Below are 27,877 nucleotides of genomic sequence, written 5' to 3'. Positions count from 1 at the left end.
TCGAGGACCAAAAGGACTTCCGCAAAGGATGCATCACTGCTTCCTCGATTCCTCCAGAGGGCGGAAGAAACATAGAGGAGCGAGGAAGGATTCCAAATAAGAGACGTGGGAAAATCAACCACCAAAAGGCGCCTGGCCCTAAATTCATGGCTATCTTACGCCCCCTACAGGCGAGACCTTTCGCTTCCTTGTAACCCCCTGCAGCTGCAGTGACAGCCAAGAGTCGTACACACAAAACAATCATGGCGGACAATATAACCATGGAGTCTATAACGGAGCACGAGCGGATTTTACAGGAAATTGAGAGTACCGACACGGCTTGCGTCGGCCCCACGCTTCGGTAAGAATATATGACCTCTGAGGAAGCAAATGTGCTTTAGGGTGGTAGTGCGTTTTGTTTTGTTTCATCCATTGGATCTTTTGTTTCGTAAATAGAATCCGTTAGCTGCCCCGGGGTTGCTAACCTGTTTTAGCCAAACGTCTACATGGTGTTTAAAATAAGCATTGTTGGCTTGTTCGCTAGCATGGTAACATTGAGGAATCCTTGGTTTAATAGGCACACATCTAAATGAAAAGCACAGCTATGTGTGTATTTGCAGAATGGGTGAATTTATGTTTCACCGGTGAAGTGACAAAATGTAAACATAGCGTGGGTGTGGCTATCAGTCTCTAGTTCTTGTCTGGTCTCTGCTAACGGTGCTAACAACTGTCAGCACCCTGTTTAGTTGACAGATTTTCCCGGGCCTAAGCATAGACTAGTAAGGACATTGGTGTTTTATTGCTATTGCTAGTGCTATGCTAGTCTTTCGCTGTCTTCTTCGTTAAATTTAACCATTTGAAAAGTGTTCACAACCTTGCTTTACGTTCAATTGAACACTTCCCCTTCCACCTTCCAGTCAGCGTTGCCACACAAGACAAGGTTGCTGCCCTAAAAAGTATCCAAAAGTGTTAAGTAGCGGTGGACAATACTGCTACCAAAAGGTGTAAGAAAAACCTCAGCGGCTAGCATATCTTAAAAGAACAGATTGAACAAAGAAATGTCGGTATTTGCCACAATTCAAACTTAAACTTTGCAAAAATGTTACTTTGAGCCGAATAAACTGATGTAATGTAATAATATGAACAACAGAAAAACAAATGTTTGTGAATATGAACAGAAAAAATACTATAGTATTGCTCCAATACGGATATGCCCTTGGTATTGATAATTATTATTTATAAATTTTTTCAAATGCACCTATTTCAAATAATTGTTAGTCATTATTTACTTGCATCATAATCACACCACAGTGTAATTAGACAATATAAACATGCATTTTCTAATTCCAGAGTGTCATTTTCTTGAAAAGTAGTTAAATTTGTTATATACTGTACACCAGGGGTGGGCAAGCTTTTTGACTCACAGGCCGCATTTATTTAACAAAATTGACTACATATTTTACACATATAATTCTAACAGTCCACTTGGAATTATTGTAACTGTAAAAGTGTCATGCAACCTGCAATGTGCTTGTGCCCTTTTTTTCAGGAGCACTTTATAAACAGCAGACCACATCAAATAACCAAATTGATTAAAAAAAAAAGCTACCTAAACCATCAAAAGGTTGGCTCAAGTCACGATGCCAGGTTGTATTTTAAGTTTCAATGAAATACTTTGGAAAGAACGGGCGGGCTGGATCTGGCCCCTGGGCCATAGTTTGCCCATCCCTGCTGTACAGTGTTTAGAAAACACCAATTTTCACATGGTATATAATAAGTGTTTCCTCCCAGACTTTAGTGTTTAGTACATGTTGGGATAATTTAGACGATGATGAATAAATCAAACTTTCTGTGGTTCTGGATTTTGCCAGGTCATCAATGTGAGCGTTATGCTAAAATTTTTCAATTTCCAATATTTGACTATGGCATATGCCAATGTAGCATGTCATTTTAACCACCACTAGATGGGGCTGTTGTTTTATATTTCATCCACAGTTAGTGGCTGTTCCTGTGGACTTGCTGGTGTGTTTGGCATCACTGTCCTGCTGCACAACCAGAGTGTACCAGTGTAGATTGATCTCAATTAATATCAGTTAAGTTATGTTTTAGCAGAGACGTGTATGTTTTGGATTTTTTTTCTCCCTTGATTAATACAAAGTTTCATTTAAAAACTGCATTTTGTGTTCAGTAAAAAAAAGAAATCAACTGTGTATGTTATAGTACGTACGAAAATGTAGATTTGACTTAAAAATCTACAGTATTGACTGTGTCAGTGGTCGCGATGCAGCTAAGAACCACTGATGTTTATCATTCTTCTGCTCTTCTAAACATGTTTTCTCCTCACTGTAAATTTCTTTGCTAGATCAATCTACAATGACCAGCCAAACGCACACAAGCGCTTCATGGAGAAGTTGGATGCCAGGATAAGGAATCATGACCGTGAGATTGAAAAGATGTGCAACTTTCACCACCAAGGCTTTGTAGATGCAATTACAGAGCTTCTCAAAGTCCGCACGGATGCAGAGAAGCTTATGGTAAGCAAGTAAGCGTGCAGCCGTTAACATCCAGCAACAGCAAGAACAACAGGAAGGAAAAGTTCAGTTAGTAAATATTTTATTGTTGTCAGTAGAGTTTACCTGTCTCAGTTCTGACAGAGAAGGCTGTACTGTATCTATCCCAAATTCTGAGGATCAGCTTATTTATTTGAAATATGAAAACGTTGGAGAGAATTTGGAAAGTGAAAAAGTAATAGGTCAGGATGAGGACAACGCTATCTTGCTGTCTTGTGGGAGCCGTTCCTCAAAATGTAATTATACCTTTGCTCTAACCGTTGGTTGAGTATGTTGCTGCTGTGCCATAGCTGAGGGGGGGGGGTGTGATTACATAGTTTGCCCTGCTGGTTGGAAAGTTTCCTTGTTGAAAGAATTGCATAAAAAGCCGACTGGTCAATTGGGTCATGGCTCTCAGCCGTGTGACAGGAGCAGATAGTTCAAAAATCCCCATCCAGAATCGAGAAGTTTGTCACTGAATCTGTGAGAAAGAGCCTGTCACAAGCCATTAAACTCCATGAAAGGCCCAGTGGACTGCTGATGGGTTCAGGTCCCCGCTGCCTGGTTAATCTGAATTTGCCTGCTTTTGTCCTTGCCCCTTCATGGACAATGAGCTGATTACAAGGTTGAGCAGCTGCAGGAAGGGTGGTAGAGAGGGAAAAGAGAGGGCACAAAGAGGAGGGGCAGATGCACAGACGAGAGAATGATAGACAGTGATTGCTTGTCTATACGGACTTATTAAAGATATCATTACTCCACATAGTCCGGTCCGGGTTCCTCGCACAGTTAAAAACATTAGGGGTGTCAGATTAAGGCATGATTGCAATTTAATTCATTATAGTCATAATTGGTGCTTTTAAAAATTGTGTTAATCAAACTTTGAATCTCAAACGTCACAGATTCCATATGCAAGTCGCCTGTTCATAAAAGTCAGTTTTTAGGTGACATTGATTAGCTGTTTAACATCAGCTCATAGGCTCCCATTGTAGTTGGGAGGGCAAGGTGAATAGCGAGAGGAGGCGTGGAAACAAAAGAGCATGTGAGAGTTGTTGGTCTAATGAATTGCATATTTATATTTTATAAAAGCTCCGATTGCACCGCTGCGAAGCACCTGTGTGCAGCCACAGCTAACATTAAGCAGCAAAGACATTAGCCATTAGCAAAGCCGTAGCAAAGCTCTCCGCCAAACAAAACGCGATGACAACACACCACGTATGAGGAAACCTGCCACACAGCCTGACAAATGTCCTTGCCCAGCGAGTAGCAATGAACTGCACCATAAACATAGTGCATGATGAGGGGTTAACGGAGGTGTTCAGTGTTCAATACTTGCATTGCTGGAAGTGTTTTTACTGTTTTTTGATGTGTTAATTTAAGTGAAAATTGATAAACGAACACAGCAATATTTCCCCCCGGTGGTCAAAAGTAAAAGTTGCAGGCAGCACTCAGGGATAGTCTAAAACACGTGTTCAAGTCTGTTAAAAACAATACATGACTTAGTAAAGACGCATTATTGATTAAGCGGTGTGAGGTCAAGCGGTGTAGAAAATGGATGAATGGGTGGTTGGGTATTGTGAGCAAAAGAATAAAATTAGGCAGGTAAAATGTAACTGAATTTTAACTTTCTGTGTTTATTTTTTCAAGACCCAAGTGATAGACACTAATCGAAGACTACAAGAAGCTGGGAGGGAGGTAAGAGCTTGTGTTCTATACTGTAATGCAATGTACTGTACTGTACTGTAATGTAATGTAATGTAATGCAATGTACTGTACTGTACTGTAATGTAATGTAATGCAATGTACTGTACTATACTGTACTGTAATGCAATGCAATGCAATGCAATGCAATGCAATGCAATGTAATGTAATGTAATGTAATGCAGTGTACTGTACTGTCCTGTTCTCATTGTTCCTGTATTCTTGCCGTCAGGTAACAGCTCAGACAGAGGAGGTGATTCGCTGTCGGATCCAGCAGAGGAACATGACCACCACTGTGGAGAAACTCCAGCTGTGTATACCAGGTAGCACATTCAAATGAGAGTGTCGTTATTTGACCTTAAAATAACCCGATCAAAGTAACTTGAAACTAGTAAATAGGTTTTTATCCAAATGTTAAGACCAGTTGGAAAAACTGCAAGAATTGACATTTGGCACTTTTGGATATTAAGGCGGTTCTAAGCGGAATAGGGGTGCCACATTATGTGCATTCTGTATCTTTGGAACGCACATATGATTTATGTGTTTATGTCTCACATAAGGATTGTGACAACTGTAAAAAAGTACTTTCTGGCAATGTTTCAATTGGCTTTTAAATGTTGATCAGGATTATACATAACTACACAGCAGGTCTGAGTGTTACCTTATTTGCTGTATGACCAGAAGCCTGTTTGTAATCGTTTGTTCTTTTTTCCTGATGCAGTTCTAGAAATGTACAGCAAACTAAAGGAACAGCTGGAATCCAGAAGGTATACAATTTTAAGTAACACAGATGTAGATGCTCGATATTGGCTTTTTACTGACGGCCAATAAACCGGTATTGTCCAGCATTTCATTACTGATGCCAATATCAAGCCATACCTATAATGGCAGCAGCTCTTCCATCAGACGTTTAACGTCTTTTATCGTGTTAACATACTGTATGTGTTAGGGAGGGAATCGTTCTATGACGAGATGTAACACCGTTGCTTTGGGAAATGGGAAGCTCTTGTATGGCTCAAATGTCTGTCATTGTCATTATCTATACCGGATGTCATCACTGGCCAGGTCACAGTCCTGCCACTTATTGCCTTTGTGTTCTCTTTCCTGGTGCCCTGCACTCTAACAGACCTTTTCACTGAAGAGTTTATGAGGCTGTCTTCTGTTTATGTGTGTACAACACATTTTACACTCACTGACCGACCAATTAGATCCTTCACAGCCTGCCTATCAGCCTAATGATGGGAGCTCAGCACACTGACCTGAGCCTGAACCCTTTTGATTTGTGCACACTACGAAAGACCACGTCTTGTAGCAGATTATTAGAAAACAGCCAACATCCACAATGACATTTGTGTGTGTAAAAACAAAAATGTGAATGTTTGTGGTTTCTGCGGAAACACAGAATTTATAGACAACGTGCATAAATGCAGGCATTAGAGGTGTTACTACGGATTCGTGTAAATGAGCATGGTTTATTAAACGTGTAATTGACTGATTGTTCTCATGTTAACAGACTTATAAGCAATACATTTGTCTGCACAGATACTACGCTGCACTGAAAACCATGGAACAACTGGAGAATGTCTACATACCCCGGTATGATATGCAGTATATGCCTATGGCTCTTGCTGAAACTGTCGGCGAGATATGAAGCTCATAAATTCATCCGTGCCTAAGTTAGCCGCACCACTCTGTAAGGCGCAGAGTTCAAAGTTAGCAGCTTATGAAATTGACTCCCTGTGTTGCATTTGATTTCGTCCTTTTTGCTCTGGTGTGTCTAACGCAGGGTTAGCCAGTACAGATTTTGTCAGATTATGGCTGAAAACCTGCCCATGCTGAGGGATGAGATAAAAGAGATCTCCATGTCTGACCTGAAGGACTTCCTGGAGAGCATAAGAAAACATTCAGACAAAGTTGGAGAGACTGCTATGAGACAGGTGTGTAGATTTGTACTTTTTATTTTTGCCCGTAACAGTGTAACAACGTTGGGGTCGTTGAGATGATGGTGTGTGTCCCTCCAGGCACAACAACACAGGACCTTTAACAGTGCCGTAGTGAGGCAGGCCGGTGTGGGCCACTACACTAAGCCTTTGTACTCCCTCAACGGGCAAACACACACGCACAACACTCTCACGATGGATGATGATTCAGAATATGACGACTATGCTGATGATGAGGTACGTTTTGTCATTTGTGCCACAGAGTTATAGAATGAATAGAATCTTCTCAAGTACTCTTATGTTTATTATTCATAAACAAGCATTGGATTATTATGCAAAGTGTTGTTTTTTATTATTGTTCACCACTTTTGGAACAGCACAGCTGCATTTAAAGGTAAAAAATATTTTCTTTTCATCTTGAACAGATTCTTACAGCTCAAGACCTTGTAGACTTCTCACCTGTTTACAGGTGTTTACACATTTATACCGTGCTGGTAGGTTTCAAAATTCAATTTCTGTTCAAGCTTTATGTCAGGATGTTAATGTATGATGAGGTGTGTGTGTCCACAGGGAGACAGAGAAACATTTGAAAATTATTACCGGAAACAGCGGAAAAAGCAGGCCAGGCTTGTGCTGCAACCACAGGCTAATATGGTAAGTAAGAGCAAAAAACACAGGGATGGACTCTTTACCTGCCAAGTGGTAGTTTAAATGGCATGGTCCCTCACCATGAACTTCTTGTGTACAGTAATCCCTTGTTTATCAAATTTAATATTAATTGGACTCAACTGTGATAAGTGAATTTCTGTGAATTTCTTTTTCATAAATGGAATATTTTTGTAGTTAACCTCTCACATTTGTTAGAGCCACCAAGACATGAAATGACACCCCTATAGTCACCTTTACATTTGTATTACCCAATTTAGTTGGTATAATCAGACAAAATAAGAAATAAAAGAAAACATCATAATGTTGTTATTATTGTGTCTGTTTTGAGACAATAAAATGTTCTGGTCCTAAAAGTCTGGCGCTTTGGTGAAGGTTTCGCCAAACAGTCACTGACACCGAGAGACCAATGAAGACTACTACAGTCAGAAATTGGTCTTAATGGCTTATACTGCATTTTCATTTTAGTACGTGGTATTAGTGAGTGACACCTAGTGGCCAGTATAGACTGCAGTTCGTCACAGTTTCATATTGCCCTAACTGTATTTTTATTTTAGAACATTTTCATGCTTGAAAATGCTTAATTTAGGCCAAGAATACGCTGAAATGTGCTTTCTTTGGACTGATACTCGGCAGTCGTCAACCACGAAACAGCATGATTTATTAATTTTGAAAACTCGCTGAATTGGTGATGTAGTGAGGGAGAGCTGTGCTTGCAGTTACCTGTGTTGACATCATCATCTGCTTGTCTGTGTTAACAGCATGAAACAGTGGAGGGCTACCGACGTTACTTCAATCAGATTGTTGGGTAAGGTATTTTTCCTTGACTCACTTAAAAATCGGCTTATGATAACAGAGTTTGTTCAAGCAGACGCCTTTTGTAATCGTAGTAAAATTATTCAGGATGACTTCTCTGTGTTCGTAGGTTCTTTGTTGTGGAGGACCATATCCTCCATGCCACACAGGGGCTGGTGACTAGAGCGTTCACTGATGAACTGTGGAATATGGCCCTCTCCAAGATCATCGCTGTGCTACGCACACACTCTGTAGGCTTCCGCACACACTTACATGAATGCACACACACCAGCAGGGAGTTGTATGTGAATGCAGATAAGCCTGTGGAGAGTTAATGTAGATGATAGAGCCTGCTTTTTATCCTGGAAGGTACCTCTTTCACTAGCATTCACATGCACACACAAAACACTGCAGAGGTCAGCACACCCACAAACACACTAATGATGAGAAGGGGTCAAAACACACTTACACTTGCAGCCAAAGAGGAGGTCATTGGAGCCTTAATGAGAGACAGATTGCCACAATAACAGCAGATTAAGATGGCATATTCCTGACCGCTGGGCTCCAGTCACTTGTAAATGACCGAGAGGATTATGCTAACAGGCCAGAGAATGGGACACACAGTGTGGGGTGAGATTAACAAAGGCCCCAGGTCTCCCCCCCTGGCTGGAAGCCCCTTTTCTGGGCTATGACACAGGCAGCTCCACATTTACAATTATTACATTGCAAGCCCACAAGGAGTCTTTCCTTGGTCTGCAGATGAGCCGCAGTAATTGAACCATCATATCTACGTATGTCAAGCAAGACTGAGATTCATATTAGAAAATATAATTCATTTTCTGCCACTTTGTAGTATCTTCATTAGGAAGGACTTTTGTCATTCATTTTTTACCCCTGTACAGGTGGCTTGGGAAGATGACTTTACACGAGAGTCCGATCCCTGCTATACTTGACCATGTAGCGGTGCTGTGACTTGCTGCTGCTAATTGTACTCTCCAGCTGCTTTGTTTTTGTGTCCAAGTAAACAGAGAGGCGGGCCAGTGCTGCTTCATGTCAAATCTCAAGCTCTTGTCTATTCTAGTCGTTGATTTACACACTCCTGTGTTTGACAGGATCCTTGAATCAGGGGGCTACAGAGCTTAGCTGTGCTACCTCCAAGCTCATAAATCTCAATGTTAGAAAAGTGGAGGGACTCTGTGTAACGTCACCCTCTCCAAAATCTTTCCAAAAAAATCTCCACCGTTTCTTTCATGGTGCTCAAGACAAGAACTCTTATCGTGGCAGCAGGACTAAAAAACAACAGGAATAATGCTTCTAATCGGGGGGGCCGCTAGAAACTCTAGGCTCCGTGAGTTGGAAAGAAATCACATTGGGCCCACCCCTTTTTAAAACAAATCCTTTTCAAGAAACTGTGTGTTGAAAAAGTTCCAATATTATGGGAATAAAGTCATAGTATTACAAAAAGAACATTTACAAAGATAAAGAAGCTATTATTTGGAAAATTGAAGAAAAAAAAGAAAAGAAAAATGGGACAAAAAAAGAGCAAAGACCTTTTTCTTTTCACTGTGGTCCTTGCTGGAAATAGTTTGGACACCATTTTCACAGCAATCCTAATTTATAACCATTTTTTGTCTTTCTTTCAGTCCTACTGTGAAGATCCAGACCTGGTCCTGGAGCTGAAGAACCTTATTGTTATTTTTGCTGACACCCTACAGGTTGTTGATTTTTCTCATGACTAAGACTCAGTGTCAACTTTATTATGTGACTCATTTTTGGGTTTCTCTGTTGATGTATGAAGGGTTTTGGCTTCCCTGTGAATCGGCTATTCGACCTGCTGTTTGAGGTCAGAGACCAGTACAATGAAACTCTGCTGAAGAAATGGGCACTGGTATTCAGGTGGGATTTGATGATGTCTGTCTGTTGTTCTTCTTCTTTTTGAGAGCAAGAAATACTGTGGGGAAAATAATTAGTTGTTCCGTAAAAGATATGGTTCCACCTTCCACTGTCCCTTTAACATCTTCTATCATCAACAAAGGGTATATATGTATCTCTGCAGGGAGATCTTCGAATTGGATAACTACAGTCCCATACCAGTGGAAACAGAGGACGAGTATAAACTGGTAGTCGGCCGCTTCCCCTTCCACGATGCTGAGATAGAGAAGGTAATAAGGTGCCGCAGTGTTGCATGCAATGAGATGCTTTAAAACAGGGGTATCAAACTCAATTTACATGGGGGCCACTGGAGCTAGGGTCTGGGCAAGGCTGGGCCGCATCAGGTTTTCCAAAAAAAAAACAAACGCATTTATTAAAAACAGAAAAATATACTATATACTAATATATAACTTTTTCAGTGCTTTTGTTCCGATTTTCTACAATAAAAGCTCTGATAAAACATTCAACTGTTCTCAAATATCTTAATTTTTATTTTTCTGTACAAAATAAGATGAAAATAAATAAACAAATCAAGAATAAAGAAAATCAATCAATCAGTAATAAATAAATATAATAATAATAATAAAACTGCAAATAGTAAAAACTTAAGAAACCACGTATAGTTGGTGGGTAGACAAATTATTTTTTTCAGATTAAAATGAACAAAGCATTATTAGAGCCCTGTAGACATGACAAAACACGACTATAGTCACATTTATACTCTTTTTATTTACAACATATTGCGCAACTGCAGGGTCTTGAGACACATGCTAACTCGCAAACTAGAGAGCTAGCGACCTAAACGGTAGCCTTCAAGTTATTTCCTTTAAACTTAAATAGCCAAAAACTTACCACTTCCACACGGATAGGGAGGATAACTATTAACAGTTATTTAACCTTTAACATGAACATTAATCAAACGTAATAATTTTTTCTGGGTACATGATACCATACAGCATCCATATCAAACTTGCGCGGGCTGCACTAACATTAAACTTTCATATCAAGGCGGGGGCCTCAAACTAGTGTCCTGTGGGCCCCATTTGGCCCGCGGGCCGCGTGTTTGAGACCCCTGCTTTAAAATATAGTAGATACGTATAGCCTTGATCCATAGCCAGAACTTTCACTTGCAGGACAGTTAAGTTCCAATAACTGAAAAAATGCTAACAAAGTAGTTCCACAATATTGTCATTTTCTTGGGAGTGCAAAATAAAAACATCGGCTTTTCATTGAATGCTCTATGTTGTGTGCGTGTCGCTCTGTGTATGAGTAGCAGGACTTTCCAAAGAAGCTGCCGATGTCCCAGTCTGTCCCACAGATATATATGCAAGTGAAAGAGTTCATTTATGCCAGCCTCAAGTTCTCTGAGTCGCTACACCGCAGGTACGTCACTCTGAACAATGATCAATCAACGTACCCTCAGTAAGTTTTTTTATAATCGTGTTCCACAAGTTCTTGTTCTGTTTTGTCCAGTTCAACAGAGATAGATGACATGTTGCGAAAGTCAACCAACCTGCTTCTGACAAGAACACTCAGCTGTTGTCTACAAAACCTCATCAAGAAGCCACATATCGGGCTTACTGAGGTATTATCAAATAACGTTGAACCCTGCTTATTTTTGTTTATTTACTCTGAGCGAGAATGGTCTGCTCTCTCTTAAGCTGGTTCAAATCATCATCAACACCACCCACCTGGAACAAGCCTGCAGGTATCTGGAGGAGTTCATAACAAACATTACCAATGTGTCCCCAGAAACGGTACACACTACAAGACTTTATGGCCTGTCTACTTTCAAGGTAAGACATTACTGTTGTTAGTAAACACCAAAGTTTTCGTTTTAGGCCCACTTCCCTGTTGTTAACTAGGAAAGTGAAAGAAACACTTTCATTCACTCTTCATTCACTTTTTTTCACTTGCGTCTCACTTCTTCTGTCTTCTTTCAGAAAATATGTTGCAAAGAGACACAAAAGCCAAAAGTGAAATTAAAGGGGACTGATTATGCTCATTTACCCCTGTGTATTGATTGAGTTGTGGGCTCACGATGACCTGCACCAAAAGCTTTCTAGATCTTCCAGAATAATGCATGACAGTTTGACAATGGTTCATAACTTTTTAAACTTTAGGGTTTTTTTTCAGATTTTACGACACACACACACAGTGGTTGTCTTTTTCCCTTATGCAAACTGATGGAAGATGTTTTCCAGGATGCCCGTCATGCTGCAGAAGGAGAAATCTACACCAAACTGAACCAGAAAATCGATGAGTTCATCCAGCTGGCAGATTATGAATGGGGCATGGCGGAGTCAGATGGGCGGGCCTCCGGTTATCTCATGGACCTGATCAATTTCCTGCGATCCACATTTCAAGTCTTCACACACCTCCCGGTGAGTTGGCCGCATTTGTTAGTGTGTGCACGTCTTTCTCTTGACTGCACGACCTTTTTGCTAAGGTGAAAGCATTTTTGTTAACACGGTTATTGCGACAAGTTCTTCAATTGTGAAAACCTTTGTTGAATATACAGTTAAGACCAGATGTTTACAAAGACTGTGTAAAAAGACACATACATCTTTTTTTTCTCACTGTCTGAAATTCAATCAGACTAAACTTCTCCGGTTGTAGGTCATTTCCTGTTATCAAGTTTATTTCTATATGCTAAAGGTTTATGTGTTTTTCTACACAGTGTATGTAAACGTGTGGTTTCAACTGCATGTCATGGAAAATGTAATATGTTTGTGATTGGTCAATATTCATAGCAACCATGGTCTTATTTACTTATCAGCTTTGGCATGTCATCTGCAACTAAGCCAGGTTTTTTTTGTTGGCATCGTGAGGATGACTAGGTTCCCCAAACATCCACGTTTATGTCTTGATTTCATTGTTTCATTTGTATTGTTGGGAGAATTTCCCCCTGCTTTCACAAGCATATTCTTTGAAATGAACAGCACTGTGATTAACCTTTTCCTGCCTGCTTTATTCCCTGATAATTTGACTTCTGTTAAGCATGCGCTATTACGCTACTTCAAATTGACCTCCTCCTGTCCATTTATTCTTGCCACATTTCTTTCCCTTTTTTCCCCTCACTCCTCGTCCATTTTGCTTTGGTTTGGGGTCTACTCAGAATAACAACAATGAACATCCGTCGATGTCGGTGAGTATCGCTGCTGGCTGTTGCACTGTACTGCCATTTCACGAGCAGTGTTTGTGTTTGATGGCCAAGACTCCACTGCTCCAGATCTGATGGGGTTCTTGTGTGCACTTTTTGAACTTGTCCTCATGACTGTGTGTTTTAGATATGTCATGCTCAATACCAAAATAAATGACGAATCATCTCCAAATCAAATGAGAAAAGTAAAATAGTTAAAAAAAATAAGAACACTTGAAAAATTGCTGGAATTTACAATTATCATCGTTGGATTTTAAGGAGGTTCAAAATGCAGAAATGTGATTGAGACAGAAAAAATAACTAAGTTCAAAAGTTTAAGACACAAAGACTTTAAGGCTAAAAAAAAAAACCTGACTTAACATTTAGCAAAAAGCACTCAGTAATTAGTAACTGCGCCATTCTTGTTAATTACCTCAAACATTTGTTTCAGCATGCTTGATGCCAGTGTGTCCAGGAGGCTAGTGGTAATGTTGATCCAGGTGGGGAAGATGGCTTCATGGAGGGCATCACTGTCTGGAACTGATCCCCATTTTTGTAAACTTCCCTTGCCATCCATCCCCACATGTTCTCAGTTGGATTTAGATGAGAGGAACACGCGGGATGGTCCAAAAGAGCCTAGAGTCTCTGCATTGTGAACTGTATGAAAAAGCCAGCCATTAAGACCTGGACGAAGGCCTTCAGTCATGAGGGATGCCCCCTGCAACATCTCCACATACCCAGCACAGCCTGAAGCTTCATTGTTCCATTGAAGGGAAAAGCACCCCAGATCTTGGTGGCGCCTTCTCCGCTGACATGGAAAAATACTCACATTTTTTTTGTCTCACTCCTATTTCTTCTTTTTGCAACCTCCTTAGGATCTGCTTTGATTTTTTTTGCCACTATGTCAAGCATGACAGTAACTATAATCTGTGTCAACGTTACATTTTTTCCTTACATTTTAGCTTTGATGTTGTCAAACATACTTTTGCAGAAGTTCCATACTACCATGAGTTATTTTGCTGCCCATCTGAGAAAAAGTCTTTGATAATTACATCTCACTCATATTTAGTCTACATTCTCATAGATGCATGCTTTACTAATTTAAGGTAGGTTCTTGTAGAATCATTGTCTCTGCTTCTTTTTCCTCTCGAGGTATGACCGCATGCTAACAACGACAAGGAATGTTGAGTCATCTCATTGAATAATTGTGTCATAATTTTCATGACATGTGAACATCTGGCATGTCCAGGCTTCAGGTCATGTAATATGTATTTTTAAATAGTAGACAAATAAACAGTAGTGTGCCTGTCATCTCTTTCACAATTAGAATCCAGGAAAGAGTAGATCAGGGATTTACGAGCGTACTCTCCTTTGCACTGAACCCACAATAGTGGGACATTCCCTTTCACATAGTATTTCGTCCTCCCAGATCAGATAATCGGATGTGTGTTGATGTCTGTTTCTTTCAACAGAATAGGGCAGGGGAAATGTGCGTTGGGAGTTGAACTTCTCACCTCAGCCTGGGCTTCCACTACCTCTGGAAGTTGACTTTGACCCTCCCATTTAATCTTAGTATTATTATTCCGAGACTTTACTCACATTTTTGACATGCACAAAATATGACAAGTGTTTCAGGGTGTGTCAATCCAGGCAAAAAAAAACAAAATTTTTCAATTAGTTTCAGAGATTGTCACAAAATTTGGTAGAGAAGTCTATCATGAAAGATCCCATGTTCCAAAACAAACAAGAAGTCAGCCATTTTTATCTGAAGCGGACACTTTCGGGAAAAAAAACAGAGGTGATACTTTAACAAACTAGCCTTCGGGACTTTGACCAAACAAGCCCAAATGACAATCACAGATACTAAACAACTGGGCAATAATTTATGGCCAACTAATTTAGCCTGCGCCAGAGGAGGTGCGTGGGGAATGATGGCAAACTTTGATCGTCATCATTTATTCCTTAATTTGTTCATCGGATATGATGAAGACACCTTGAAGCAATACGCAATACGTTATTTGCATCTTCATTGTTATATATTGCACCATTTGCTGTATTTTTTTTTTGTATTTGTCACATGTGTGTTATTGTTGTGTACTATTACTTTACCTAGTATTTATACTACGGCTCATGTTGTTTATTGTGGACAACAAAGTCATTGTTTAATTGTATATACAAGGCAACACGTTCCCTGTCTGTGCACATGACAGTAGACAGTTTAATCCAGCAGAATGATTAAAATCCTTCATTATTTTTTGTCTTTCTTGCTTTCTGTCTCTCTGTCTATGCTGTGTTCTTATCTATTTATCCCTCGTACCAATGTTTTCCTGCTTTCTCCCCCTCACTCCCCTCCTGTCATGCAACTATCCAATTTCTGACCCCCTAATATGCTCCATCATGTATTCTCTCTATTCATGTTCACCCCTTCAAATGACATCATACTACCTTTCATCCTCCACTTCTGTCCTCATTTACCGTCCCTGTAACCTCATCTCCATCTGTCTTACGCAATCCTTATTTTCTCTGTCACGGCTTGGTCTTCTCTCCCCCTTCTACTCTTGCTCTGTCTGCAGGGTAAAGTGGCCCAAACAGCTTGTATGTCAGCCTGCAAGCATCTCTCCACATCACTGATGCAGATGCTGCTGGACACCGAGCTGAAACAGATCAGCATGGGGGCCATTCAGCAGTTCAACTTAGATGTCATTCAATGCGAATGTGAGTATAAAGAAATGTCAAACGCCCCCGAATATACATATGATTCACTTTTCGACAACATTTTGGCTCTGACCTCGTACACTGTCTTGGTTATCTTATGGTATTGCGTGTACCAAATGGTTTTATTTTACTCTGTGGTATTTTGATATTACATCACACACCCCACACCAACTGTAGTTGTTTTTTAAAATTTAGCACTGTATTGTCTCAATTTTTTACGTATGATGAAGATACGTATATGATATGACATGGGCTTGTAGGTTCATGTTTAATTGTTCTTTTTTTCCAGTGTTTGCCAGCTCAGAGCCAGTTCCAGGTTTCCAAGGAGATACACTCCAATTGGCTTTTATCGACTTGAGACAGGTAAGGACAGGTGTCTCTCAGTACTTTTACATGCACTGCAGGGAAAACTGAACTAAGACTAAGTTGAAACCAGGTTTTTTCAACATACATGTAGGCACCTTAATGTGATGATTGGTTGGACATCTCAGGAGGGATTTAGATCCACTCCTATTTACAGAATCCCTGAGTCATCAGGCTACTGAACAAGCAGCAAAATGACTTCTGCTATTTGAATTCAATTGGCTCGCTTACTTAGTTGATAAGAAGGTTTCTCAGCCCGGTGACTTTGGCAGAAGAGAAGAGAGATGAGACATTCGGGGCCAGTTCTCCAAACAGTCCTTGATTGCTGCTCTTCCAACAGGCAACCCAGAATCAGAACTTGCTGCCCTTGTATAACACCCCGGGTGAGGTCATGTTAAGTAATTAAACATATGGGTGGATCTGAATTGGTTGTGGTTAAAAAGACACTGAAAATGTGAATCATTACCTATATGTTATGATTTATGGTAGCTTCAAATAATGTATTCATTCTTCCACCACATGTGGACAGATTGCAGTTTGCTGTTAGTCCGATGTTATTAGATTAGATTAGATTCAACTTTATTGTTATTGCTCATGTCACTTGTACAGAGCAGCAAAATGCAGTTAGCATCCAACCAGAAGTGCAATTTTATAAGTACCTTATTAGTAAGTAAATGTAGACATAGAATAGAGCTGTAAATGGACAGATCTATGTACAAACTATAACAGACTGTGACTATAATACAGTGAGGATATATACAGGGATATAAATGACTATAATGTGGCTATTGCAGATTATACAGACTATAAACAGTATGCACAGTATGGATGTGACAATATATAATAACAGGAATATGTACAGTGTTGCAATGAAGTGACTATGTATATTAGATATACTGATTATTAGAGGTGTCCTGATCTGATACAGATATCAGCCCAAAAAACAATCTGATCATATCGGCCTGCATCTAAAAAGTCATTGGCTGTAAGAAAAAGAGCCAGCTCTTGTCGCTGGTGAGTGACGTGGGTTCCGTAGAACCTCGCTACATGATGCCTATTGTGGCATAACTTGCATCAAGCAAGTGAAAGAGTTGTACTTATACCTACTGTTGCTGACTACTTTTGTCTTATGGGGGGGGCGGACTGATGAGGACAGCTGCCTGAAGAGAGGGCAGCTGAGTTTGCTGATGTTGTTTTGGCCTGGTTTTGCGATAAAGAAACCTCCTTGCCATTTTTAAAAAGTCCAGGTACATTACAAGTACAATACCATTTTATCCTTATTATTATTATTTTAGTGCAGTTATGTTGTGTTTCATTGGCTGTTTCTTTTCCAGTGTTATGCTTTGGTATGACCTTTTCAACTTTTCTCTGGCCTATCTTTCACCTGCTCAGGAAAACACAGATTCCCCCACTTACAGACATCATCTCTCCAGCTTGCTTTTTTTGTAAACACTTGTGGTATGTAAAGTGTTGCTGGGTCTCATTAACTTCTATCTGGGTTGACCTGTTAATCTGGGCCCGAGGTGGAGGCTTGGCTGTTCATTCAGTCCAGGTCACAACCTTTCAGGGCCAGAATTGCATGAATATACTATGGAAAATCTTCTGTCTCTGGAATATAGAATCTTGGAAATGGAGCAGGCATGATGTTGTTAAACGTTGTGCAATTAAAATCTTGTCAAAAGGACCTCAGTTAGACTTCAACAATACTACTACTTCAAATAACAGTAATAACAAAATACAGGGCTGTAGTTACACATATAGTGTTTTTCTAGCAATCCAAAGCACTTGTGTCACATCCATTATTCACTGACTCTACAGTCTCACAACGGTGACCACCACATTTTTACACAGTGAGGGCGACAATCGAGGCAAGGTGAATGAAGTGTCCCGTCCAAGCACACAAAGGCAGAGTAATTGGAATGGATCAAGGGAGCTGGTTTCCCTCAACCATCTGGTTATCGGATGACCTGCTGTACATCCTGAGCCACTGACACCTCCCTTTTAAACATTACTTTTGGTTCCAGAGTGCAAATTTACATGAAATCCGTCAAGGATATTCCCCTGTCTTAGATAATAGCAGTGGCCCTAACCGACTGTTTTTTGTCCTCATCTGCAGTGTAGTTTCCTGTGATGGAGCTAATTATACACAAAGTGTCCATGAACCCCCCCCCCCTTTTTTTTTTTTTTTAACAAGCTTGCTTGCCATGTTAATCCTAGCCTAGGGGGAATGGGTAGAGAGCCATCCAGAGGCTGGGGTTACACAAAGGCCATCCGTGAACTTTCACTGTATAAGACTACTGCTGACTTTTTCAAAATGTAAATCTTATTGTGGAACTTCATCTATCGCAGTTGGGTCTAGAACCAATTAACGTAAATGAGGGTTTAATGTCTTTGTCTTGTTTTGCAGTGTTTTTTGCAAAATGCATCCAGTGGCATCACAATAAAAGGAGCACATGTTCATTCAATACACAAGCTGTTACATTATTAGCTGACATTACTTTGATATTGGTGCTGGTATTGGTCGATATCAGTATTGGTAATGGAGTGCTGGACAATATTTATCTTCATAGTAAAGCAGGGGTCTCAAACTCAATTTATTTGGGGGCCACTGGAGCTAGGGTCTGGACAAGGCTGGGCAGCATCAGGTTTTCCAAAAAAACCAAAAAAAACGCAGTTTTAAAAACAGAAAAATGAATAAACTTTGCTTTTGTTATGATTTTCTACAAGAAAAGCTCTGATAAAACATTCCACTGTTCTCAAATACCTTAATTTTTTATTTTTCTACACAAAATAAGATGAAAAATAAATAAACAAATCAAGAATAAGAATAGAGAGCTAGCGACCTAAACGGTAGCCTTCAAGTTATTTCCTTTAAACTTAAATAGCCAAAAACTTACCACTTCCACATGGATAGGGAGGATAACTATACACAGTTAACCTTTAACATGAACATTAATCAAACGTAATAATTTTTTCTGGGTACATGATACCATACAGCATCCATATCAAACTTGCGCGGGCTGCACTAACATTAAACTTTCATATCAAGGCGGGGGCCTCAAACTAGTGTCCTGCGGGCCACATATGGCCCGCGGGCCGAATGTTTGAGACCCCTGTAGTAAAGCATTCTTTCCAATTCATCTGTGTTTGTTTGACTTGGTAGTCACTTGGAGACAATAAAATATGGTGTGCCATTCATCATTCACCATTCAATGCTTGAAGAACCTTTTCTTAAATTGACTTCTTTAACTTTTAAGGATGAACCTGCTTGAGGTGCTCGGTCATCTGGGGGCCCCTGAAAAATTCGGAACTCAATGGTTTTGGAAAACACTTCCAACCACTTGGATCCACAATCTTCAATCCTGTAAATCTCATCCCAGGATTGTTTAGGATTTCTTGAGTGAATTCAGTGCCCTACGGTGACAGCTGGCAACTACATCAATTGATCTCAACTATCTCATTCAACAGCACAAGTGTTTACAATTTCATGACTCAGCCTGCCCAACAAAATCCCTCAAAATTGCTCTGAACTTGTTGCTTTTGGGGTTGTCTGTCAGACCAATTGACAGGAGGGAATGTTAGTCACGAGGGTCATGGCGGTTCATCGGACGCGCTTCTTATCGCTTCAGTTAAGAAATAAGCCTCCATGTACAATATATGGACATAGTGGTGTTTGACCCCTATGAATGTAATCGTATTAGACATTTGACGTACTACTTGGTATAGAAACCTTTGTTGCGAAGCACAGTTAAGATGTTTTTGGTGACCAGGGTCGTGCACGTCTCAGGAAGGATTGTGATCCACTCCACTGATGGTCACCAAATACTGTATAAGTTGAGGCTGTTGCTTGGCAACTTGCAAGTTTGAGCTCCCTGCACAGATTTTCCATGAGATTAAGGTCTGGAGACTGGCTATGCTCCTCCAGAATATTAATATACTTTTTCTTCAGCCACGCCTTTGTTGTCTTGCCCATATGATTGGAGCCATTGTCATGCTGAAAGGCGATCAGTTTCTCATCCAAGGCTCTGCAGTACATGGCCCCCGTTCATCCCCCTTTATGCTGTGAGTCTTTCTGTACCCTTGGCAAAGAAACCCCCAATGCAAAATGTTTCCACTTCCATGTTTGACAATGGGAATGGTGTTCTTGGGAGTCACGATCATTATCCCAAGCCTGCACGATATTAGTCCATTACGGGGAAATGTGTTCCCAAATGTCCCTGTACGTAGTTGTTGGTTGACGGAGTTAGTCTGTTCAAACCAGTGTTTCATAGACTGATTTTACTGTGGCTATGCTAAAGGAACTCTTATGAACCAATACATATTTGAATGTACTGCACAGAATTGTATAAACCATGTTGTTATAAATCAGTCATAAAGGGTTGGAGTCCGGAGCTCACTGAGAGCGTCCTCTCCAAGCCGACTTGCGGTGGCTCATCATTTAGCTCCAGGTGAGAATAATAGCATTGTTGCAGAGCCTCACTTAGTCAGCTGAATAATGCTATTATCACTAAGCTGTTCTTTCACTAGCCAAACACCCAGCTGTTTCACCCTATGACCATTAGCATACACTGTGTGTGGGTGCACGCTGGGAGGGGGTGAAGTCCAGGTTAACCAGGGGTCATGGGGGGGGGGGGTCATTTTAAATGTTGTTAAATCTCATCATGTAGAAACAGAACTCCTAACCTCCTAGTTCCGTGAACATGACGTTTTTGTTGGAAGTGGCCAAATCCAGGAGTGATACTCTGACAAACTCCTTGAGGGAATTTGAAATATGGGCAATGTTAAATAGCCACAGCGTTACCCAGTGGCGACAGGAAGTGACATGTTTGCATGGTACATTAAACTCCTGCCAAGGGATTTTACAGTTCAGCTTCACTTTCATAGAACCTATGTAAGACAGACTGACGAGTAAGTTGCAAACCATAGACATGAAAAGAACACATGGTGATAGTGGACTGGCGGCAAAGGTTTGGGCTTTGACGTGGACTATAGGACTATATTGACTCCAAATGGTCTTATGTCCTCCAAAATGTATATGGCAAGTAAGAGTGTTTGGTGGTGGGCGATGTAGCCGTTTCGTCGTTGTTTCCCAGGGTAGCTTTGGCTGCAGATGTTGATCATCACCAACAGACTGTGGAATGAATGAATGATAGTACACACAAAAAATATGTATTACCCACGCCCGAAATCAAACAGGAAGTCAACCACTTTGGGCGAATTAAAACAAACACCACTTAGAGAATTGCCCGAATGAGTCCAATTCAGAATCAGAGGTACTCTGATTAGCCAGATGGCCCGTGATAAATTTTAGGTTGTGCCGTAAAATGTTGGAGGAGACTTTGATGACACGCTAAGCAAATCAAAACTCCATTTGGCCAGACTTGGTGTGTATGATGAAGATGGCACAGTGAAGAGATGGTTATGGTTATGCAACAGGAAGTACCTCCAAATTACATGCCTCACACATCAGTCCACTCTTCTGGGGTCATTTATTGAAGCACTTTCAGGCGTACATGAAACAGATGGATGATGTGAAGCATGAGTTTTCACCACACATGGTGGGTGGAGCTTGGCTGCAGAGACTACTCCTTGTCGTCGATCATCGGACTGTCATGACTTCACTTTACATGATCTCCAGGCAATCACACTCATATTCACACGTCGTCATAAAAGTCAGCCATGTACACTCCTGTACTTCTGTCTTCCTGTTTTGTTTGTTTCAGACATCTTCCAGGAGATGTCAGTGATTAATTTCCTTTTTGTGTGTGTCTAGCTCCTGGACTTGTTCATGGTATGGGACTGGTCAACTTACCTTGCAGACTACGGCCAGCCGACCTCCAAGTACCTCCGAGTGAACCCGGCCACAGCCCTGGCTTTACTTGAGAAGTGAGTGCATCTGACACTAAAGGGAGTACACCCTTCACATTTCAGCAACCATTTTATCTTAGCATTTCTTCTTTAGGGGCAATACTAGGCAATTATGGCTTTATGTTGAATTTTTTTCCAGGTATTGTCCCTTGAGAATATATCATAAAAAGTTTGCTGGTATACAGTGTGAAGGGTATACTCACCTTTGTGAGATACAGTCATCCGTTGTTTATTTCAGTTAATTAGATTTCAAATGGCAATCTCACAATCGCCACCACAAGATTGTGTGAATCGTCTTATATCCTGTATCTTTTCTCCCTCTCTGTTGTGCTGCCAGAGTTTACAGAGGGTAGGTGCAGCTCTTTAACCATACTGTGTTTCAATAGTCTACATTCACCTGTGTGAAGTCTTATTTATCACCAAAAACAGCCTAAAGCTGAACTAGGCATAATAATTGATAAGGACAGAAATTAAAATCAGATTGTAATACCCAGCAAATGAAACCTTTTACCAACTGCCTCTGCCTCTTGCTCTCCCAAGGATGAAGGACACCAGTAAGAAGAACAACATCTTCTCTCAGTTCAGGAAGAACGACAGAGACAAACAGAAGCTGATAGAGACTGTTGTCAAACAACTGAGGAGTCTGGTCAGTGGCATGTCTTCCTAAGGTCGTGTGTGACTGGCTAGCACACTGAAACTGCCCATACAGGCCAACGTTTCCAACCAATGACATACCAATACAAATACGGCCCGGAGCTATTTGGATGGCTACCGAGTTTGTATAACCACAATGGATTTGAAATTGACCATTGAAAAAAAAAAGGACGGCTTTAATTTAAGAGGTCTCACCAAATATGATGTTTACCATTTATGAATGACTGAAGTTTAGTACCTCAATTTTCAAGGGATCGATCGTATTTGGAAAATGTACATAACCATATTTTTTATATTTGGACCATATCATATCAAGACCATTTGCAGAATCCTAAAAACTCCGAACTGTCCAAATAATGCTGAATCTAAGTGTGCATGATACCTGTACATACGACGCACAAATGCGCAGCAATACATGTTACAAGGCGTGCAGGGAACAGACTCCTAATACAACATACGCAACATCAAATTGTCTTATACTGTACATGACTGAATACTCTGTGTAAATATAATACAGAGCACAAAAAAATTAACTGTGTAATGGAACAGTGAAAAATCTGCAAATAATTTTGAATGGCTGTGATAATAAGACAAATGAGCTTTTTTTTGTAAATGTGTGGATGTGCAATGATTAAAGCTCCAGCTCCAGCGGGACAATGATGTTACTGTTTCCCTAAAGCCACTGAGCATGTTGGATTTTACAGGCTTTTCAGTAACCGAACACATCACCATGAGGATGGTTATTCTGTCTCTTAAATGGACCAGATTGACAAGTAACTAAATACAGCTGTCCTTTTTAGTTGTATGTTTTGCTTTGTTTCTGGAACCATTCAGGGATACAAGAGGAAAGTCTCCAATAATAATCATTGCTGATCTAATCTCATATTTCTTAGAGTCGTTGTCTCGCTGGAATATATGTAACTACGGCGATGATAACATCCTTATCTCTTCAGGGTTTGATATTTAAACATTTGCCTTTTTACTTTTGCAACATACAAGGGCCTGTCTTTTTTTTAATCTTTGTTGAATTAAATGGCCAAGTTTGTATCTATTTATAGTACAGTCATGGCCATATGTTTTAAGAATGACACAGATATTAATTTACATAAAGTCTACTGCCTCATTTTTTTATCATTGGCAATTGGCAGACACTTCAGCATATTATGAAGAGAAATAAGATAAAAGTTCCTCTTTGCTATGAAAATGAACTTCCTCCCAAAAAAACATTTCCACTGCATTTCAGCCCTGCCACAAAAGGAGCAGCTGACATCGTGTTAGTCTTTCTCTGGTTAATGTAGGTGAGAGTGTTGGCATCCTGATTGAGTGAGAATAACTTTTGCATGGTGCTTGAAATCTTTAATTTTCCTCTGTTAGCCATGGTTACCTGCAAGGAAACACATGCAGTCATCATTGATTATCACGTAGGGGCTTCACAGGCGAGGGGATATTAGTGCTAGTAGGATGGCACCTAAACCAACCGCTCATCACATCATTAAGAACTTCAGGGAGAGAGGTTCGACTGTTGTGAAGAAGGCTTCAGGGCGCTCATGAAATGCAAGCATCTGGACTGACTCTGAAAGTTGATTTAGCTGTGGGAATGAGGGGCACCATCAGTGCAGTACTCAGGAATGGTAGCCGGCAGGCAGGCAGGCCTCAGTGCATCTGGCAAAGACTTTTGGGAAATGGCCTGGTGTCAAGAAGGGCACATACAGTAACATCTGACGACACCGAAGCAACAAAGTGAGTGAAAACTAAAAAACTACTTGTCTCATTCTCAAGAGGTTAGGCCACGACTGTACATTTGTGGATGCAAACTTTTAAAAATGTGATTTTTAATCAAATGATTGTTATTGTTTGTATTGAACATACATTGTGAACATGCTCATTGTCTCGGGACCTATTATGTCAGTCCAGCGTGTCTTTGTGTACAAAACATTTACCATAAAAGTGATGGTTTTAACACCACCATCAGTTTCAAGCCCAGTAACACTCTTTCATTGTTGTTCACTCAAGGTTGAGGAAGCCAACTAGCTAGTAGACGAGAGATGTGTGCGCTCGCTCTCAGGAAACCACTCCTGTGCGGTGCTTTCACATCAGAGCATCCAAATATCTCCAATACCACAAGAAGGTTGTTGCCAGATGCTTTTTATGAGCAGCTTTGGAAAGTAAAACCACATGTTTAGCTGAATAGGATTACATGGTTAACATATCGTATGTTCAACTAATACAGAGGGAATCATACCGATGGTCACTCACCAACTATTTCATGTTGATGTAGCCTTTTAAAATAACAGCTCTCAAGATATTTCATAGTGATGTAAGGCCAAAAATAAAATAAAATCACGATACCAGGGAAACATTGACATGACATTCACGTCATGCCAACACTTAGCTCCACTTGAAGTGACCATAACAACTTTGTAAACCTGTTTTGAAATGTGCAGAACAGGCTAATTAAAGCCAACCATGCATTCACAACACATATTTGGTTCATCCTTCTTGCCAAATTCCCCTTTTAAGTAGAAAAGATACATAAAATGTACCATATTTGGATCACACGACTATCTGCTTTCTGCTGGTTTCCAAAACTGATGACCTCCAAACACCGTTTGGACTTGTTGGAAAAAATATGTACTAATCAAATGCAGTTATGTAATATTGTGATGAGATGTTTCTGCCTCTTTCACAGTTAGAACCACACCCTGAGGGCACTCGTAATGTCAAAGTTAACATTGCTTACTGGTATTATCATGTCTGTGTTCAAAACGTTAATGCCGACTGGTTGTCATCAAAAGGCCACAAAGTGACTGCAGCTCCAAACTGTTTTTGGAGTTTTGCATTATTTTGGTGCTTTTCCTGTTTCCAGTTATGTCGCCACTTGCTGCTATACTCGGCTTGAAAATCGGCTGGGGTCGAGGTACTGTTTTGTTGAAAATCAACGATTTACAACTGGCGCTAGCAAGCCAGACAACAAGTGAATCAAAGCCATCACCAGCACAACGGAATTCCTTGCAAGAGAAGACAAGCTCGTGAACAGGAGGAAGGGCTCCAGGAATCAAAAAGGGAGTCCCAGGAATCAGGGCTGCATGGGACAACAGAGACTGAAGTAAACAAAAGAATAAGCGATAAAAGAAGGTCTTATGCAAGGATGTCAGGAACAGAAATGGAGGTGAACTGGATGTTGTCTCAGGGGAGCAACAGGAGCCCAACACTCTGCAGTCACAAGAGGAGAAAGTGGATGGCATTGAAAACATTTCTGTCCCTTTGGGGGTATGACAGAAATAATTCAAATAATTGATAAGTTCTGATCTATATGAACCACCCTCGGCCGTCTCTGTGTGGAGTTTGCATGTTCTCCCTGTGAATGCGTGGGTTTTCTCCGGGTACTCCGGTTTCCTCCCACATTCCAAAAACATGCTAGGTTAATTGGCCACTCCAAATTGTCCATAGGTATGAATGTGAGTGTGAATGGTTGTTTGTCTATATGTGCCCTGTGATTGGCTGGCCACCAGTCCAGGGTGTACCCCGCCTCTCGCCCGAAGACAGCTGGGATAGGCTCCAGCATGAGCCGCTACTTTGTTACATACAGTGGTGCAGCTAATTTGTAGGCAGCATCTCATTTTTACATGGTTTAAATGGTTGTGTGTCTTTACAAAGTGTATTATTTGACTAATATTTACATTTGTTTGATGATCTGAAGCATTTAAATGTGACAAACATGCAAACAAATTAGACGTCGGGAAGGGGGCAAACACTACTGTATCTGTTACATTGGCCATTCCTGAAAGTGAAAGTGTAAACAGTTCAAGTTCTGATTGCTGTGTTTTTCTAACGTTGTTGAAAGTATTTTCCAAAGTAGTATACCACAGCAGAAATATACAAAATAGATTATTATTATTAGATTATTATTTACATATGAGAAAAGTGAATAGATGAATTGTAATCACCTTCCTCCGTAAGGTAATTGTTCTGAAGTGCACTTTGAAGTGTGTGTCCGTGTGTGTGTGTGTGTGTGACAGAGCGAGAGCCAGACAGAAGGACAGTGAACTTGTTTGAGAGTTCACATAAATGTCAGGGTCACCAGCAGTTCAGCAGCACATGGAGCTGAGGGCGGTGATACAAACTACAAACATGCATACACACGGCCATTGATTGGTTCTTGTGCTGATTGTGTGTGCATGAATGAGCGGCTGTTGGTTTGCTGGCGGCAGTAAACACGTTTAACAGCTGTGTGTGTGTGTGTGAGAGGCTTCATTAGGCGTGGACCTGTCAAGGCCTTGGGTGTTTCTCCGGTTGAATTATTACCTGGCTAGTGTAGTTACTTCTAATGTGTCACAGAGATTGCTGGTTGAAGTCCTGCTTCTATCTCGGTCTTTATATTAAGGTGTGATTTCTACGATTCTAGACACCGAACTCTTGATACTATACACAAGATTATTATAAGAAGAAAAGTACAATGACAAACAAACTTTTAGTTAACTGAGTCACAAAACAATGCAGGTGTGTTTTGAAATGTTCACATCCCACAAATTGACGTTGCCCTTTACCAACGGTTCTGTTCGATATTTTTATGGGCAGTCTTTCTAGGCAAACCAAGATGTACAGTCTGCGTCTTAGAATCCCCTCTCAGCTATTTGCAGATGAAATGGTCCTGATGGCCTCACTTTGGCTGTGATCTTCAGCTTTTACTGGAACAGAATGAGACTCAGTAACTCCAAATGGTTGGCCATGGTTCTCAATCAGAAAAGGTGGATTGGGGGTGAGGTCTTTCCTCAGTTAAGGAGATCAAATATATCGGGATCATGTTCACGAGCTAGGGATGCAGTAATGCAGTCGCTATATCGGGTTGTGAAGAAAGAGCTGAGACTCTGGTCGAGGCATTTATGTTACCGGTTGATCTATGTTCCTACCGGCTGTGAGTAGTGACCAAAAGAGCGAGGTGGTATTGTTATTTCCTTCTATTTAAGTCTTTGTTTTCCTGCATTGTGCGATATCTTGATGAGCAAGGTGCAATCCACCTTGCATGTTATCTTTGCTTATGCATTTTTTTCATACTTTCTTTTATGGCATACTGTGATTTGAACAGGTAAAGCAAGATTTTTCTTAAATCATGTTGAATCGTGACTTACGCGTGCAATTAAATTGTGTTTTTATGGCCACAGCAACAGCGAATGTTGATTTTATCCTCAGGTGTCCCAGTGAGTCTGCTACTAAGCGGTATGTTGTAGTACGGAGCTGTAAACACAACCGAATTTTATGCTCTACACTTGAACTCCCTTTCACCCCTCCCTCTCTCCTGCTTTATCACACTGGAACTGCAGAATCCCGTTTCACATGTTCACGTTGTGATGAGAAAAACTCCGCAGCTACAACATCACCGCTGGAAACCCTCGAAACAATCCGCAGTAGTATCGGTAAAATTGTTATTTTATGACGAACCATTTTGAAGTCTGAAGCGCACCTCGCAAGGGGCCAATCAGAGCACCATGGGGGGGCACAAGATGGGGTGTATTTGGCAAGTATAAGACATTGAAACCTGTGGCTACATCTACAGTCCACTGGATGGCGACAAAGAC

General features: G+C 40.6%; 1 protein-coding gene across 3 annotated transcripts; it reads left to right on the top strand.

Moving 5' to 3' along the window:
* The first annotated feature begins 33 nt into the window (after positions 1–33).
* On the top strand, positions 34–25,998 carry exoc6 (exocyst complex component 6). Of its 3 annotated transcripts, XM_058061620.2 has the most exons (24): positions 34–340; positions 2,342–2,513; positions 4,173–4,220; positions 4,459–4,549; positions 4,948–4,993; positions 5,769–5,822; positions 6,013–6,163; positions 6,248–6,403; positions 6,592–6,660; positions 6,737–6,820; positions 7,594–7,640; positions 7,758–7,878; positions 9,271–9,342; positions 9,426–9,523; positions 9,684–9,789; positions 10,833–10,942; positions 11,033–11,144; positions 11,221–11,355; positions 11,764–11,943; positions 12,678–12,707; positions 15,275–15,416; positions 15,706–15,779; positions 21,553–21,665; positions 22,188–25,998. In XM_058061620.2, the coding sequence occupies exons 1-24, from the start codon at positions 243–245 to the stop codon at positions 22,312–22,314; spliced, it is 2,436 nt and encodes an 811-aa protein (XP_057917603.2). In that variant the 5' UTR covers positions 34–242; the 3' UTR covers positions 22,315–25,998. The 3 variants fall into 3 exon arrangements, with proteins under 3 accessions (XP_057917603.2, XP_057917605.2, XP_057917604.2); XM_058061621.2 differs by lacking the exon at positions 12,678–12,707 and having other exon boundaries at positions 35–340; XM_058061622.2 differs by lacking the exons at positions 15,275–15,416; positions 15,706–15,779; positions 21,553–21,665; positions 22,188–25,998 and adding an exon at positions 14,174–15,268.
* The last annotated feature ends 1,879 nt before the right edge of the window (positions 25,999–27,877 follow it).

The sequence above is a fragment of the Doryrhamphus excisus genome, linkage group LG2 (assembly GCF_037039965.1).
Source record: "Doryrhamphus excisus strain RoL-2023G ecotype Guam linkage group LG2, RoL_Dexc_Guam_v1.1, whole genome shotgun sequence".
Classification (NCBI taxonomy): Eukaryota; Metazoa; Chordata; class Actinopteri; order Syngnathiformes; family Syngnathidae; genus Doryrhamphus; species Doryrhamphus excisus.
This window is presented reverse-complemented; position numbering and strand designations above follow the sequence as displayed.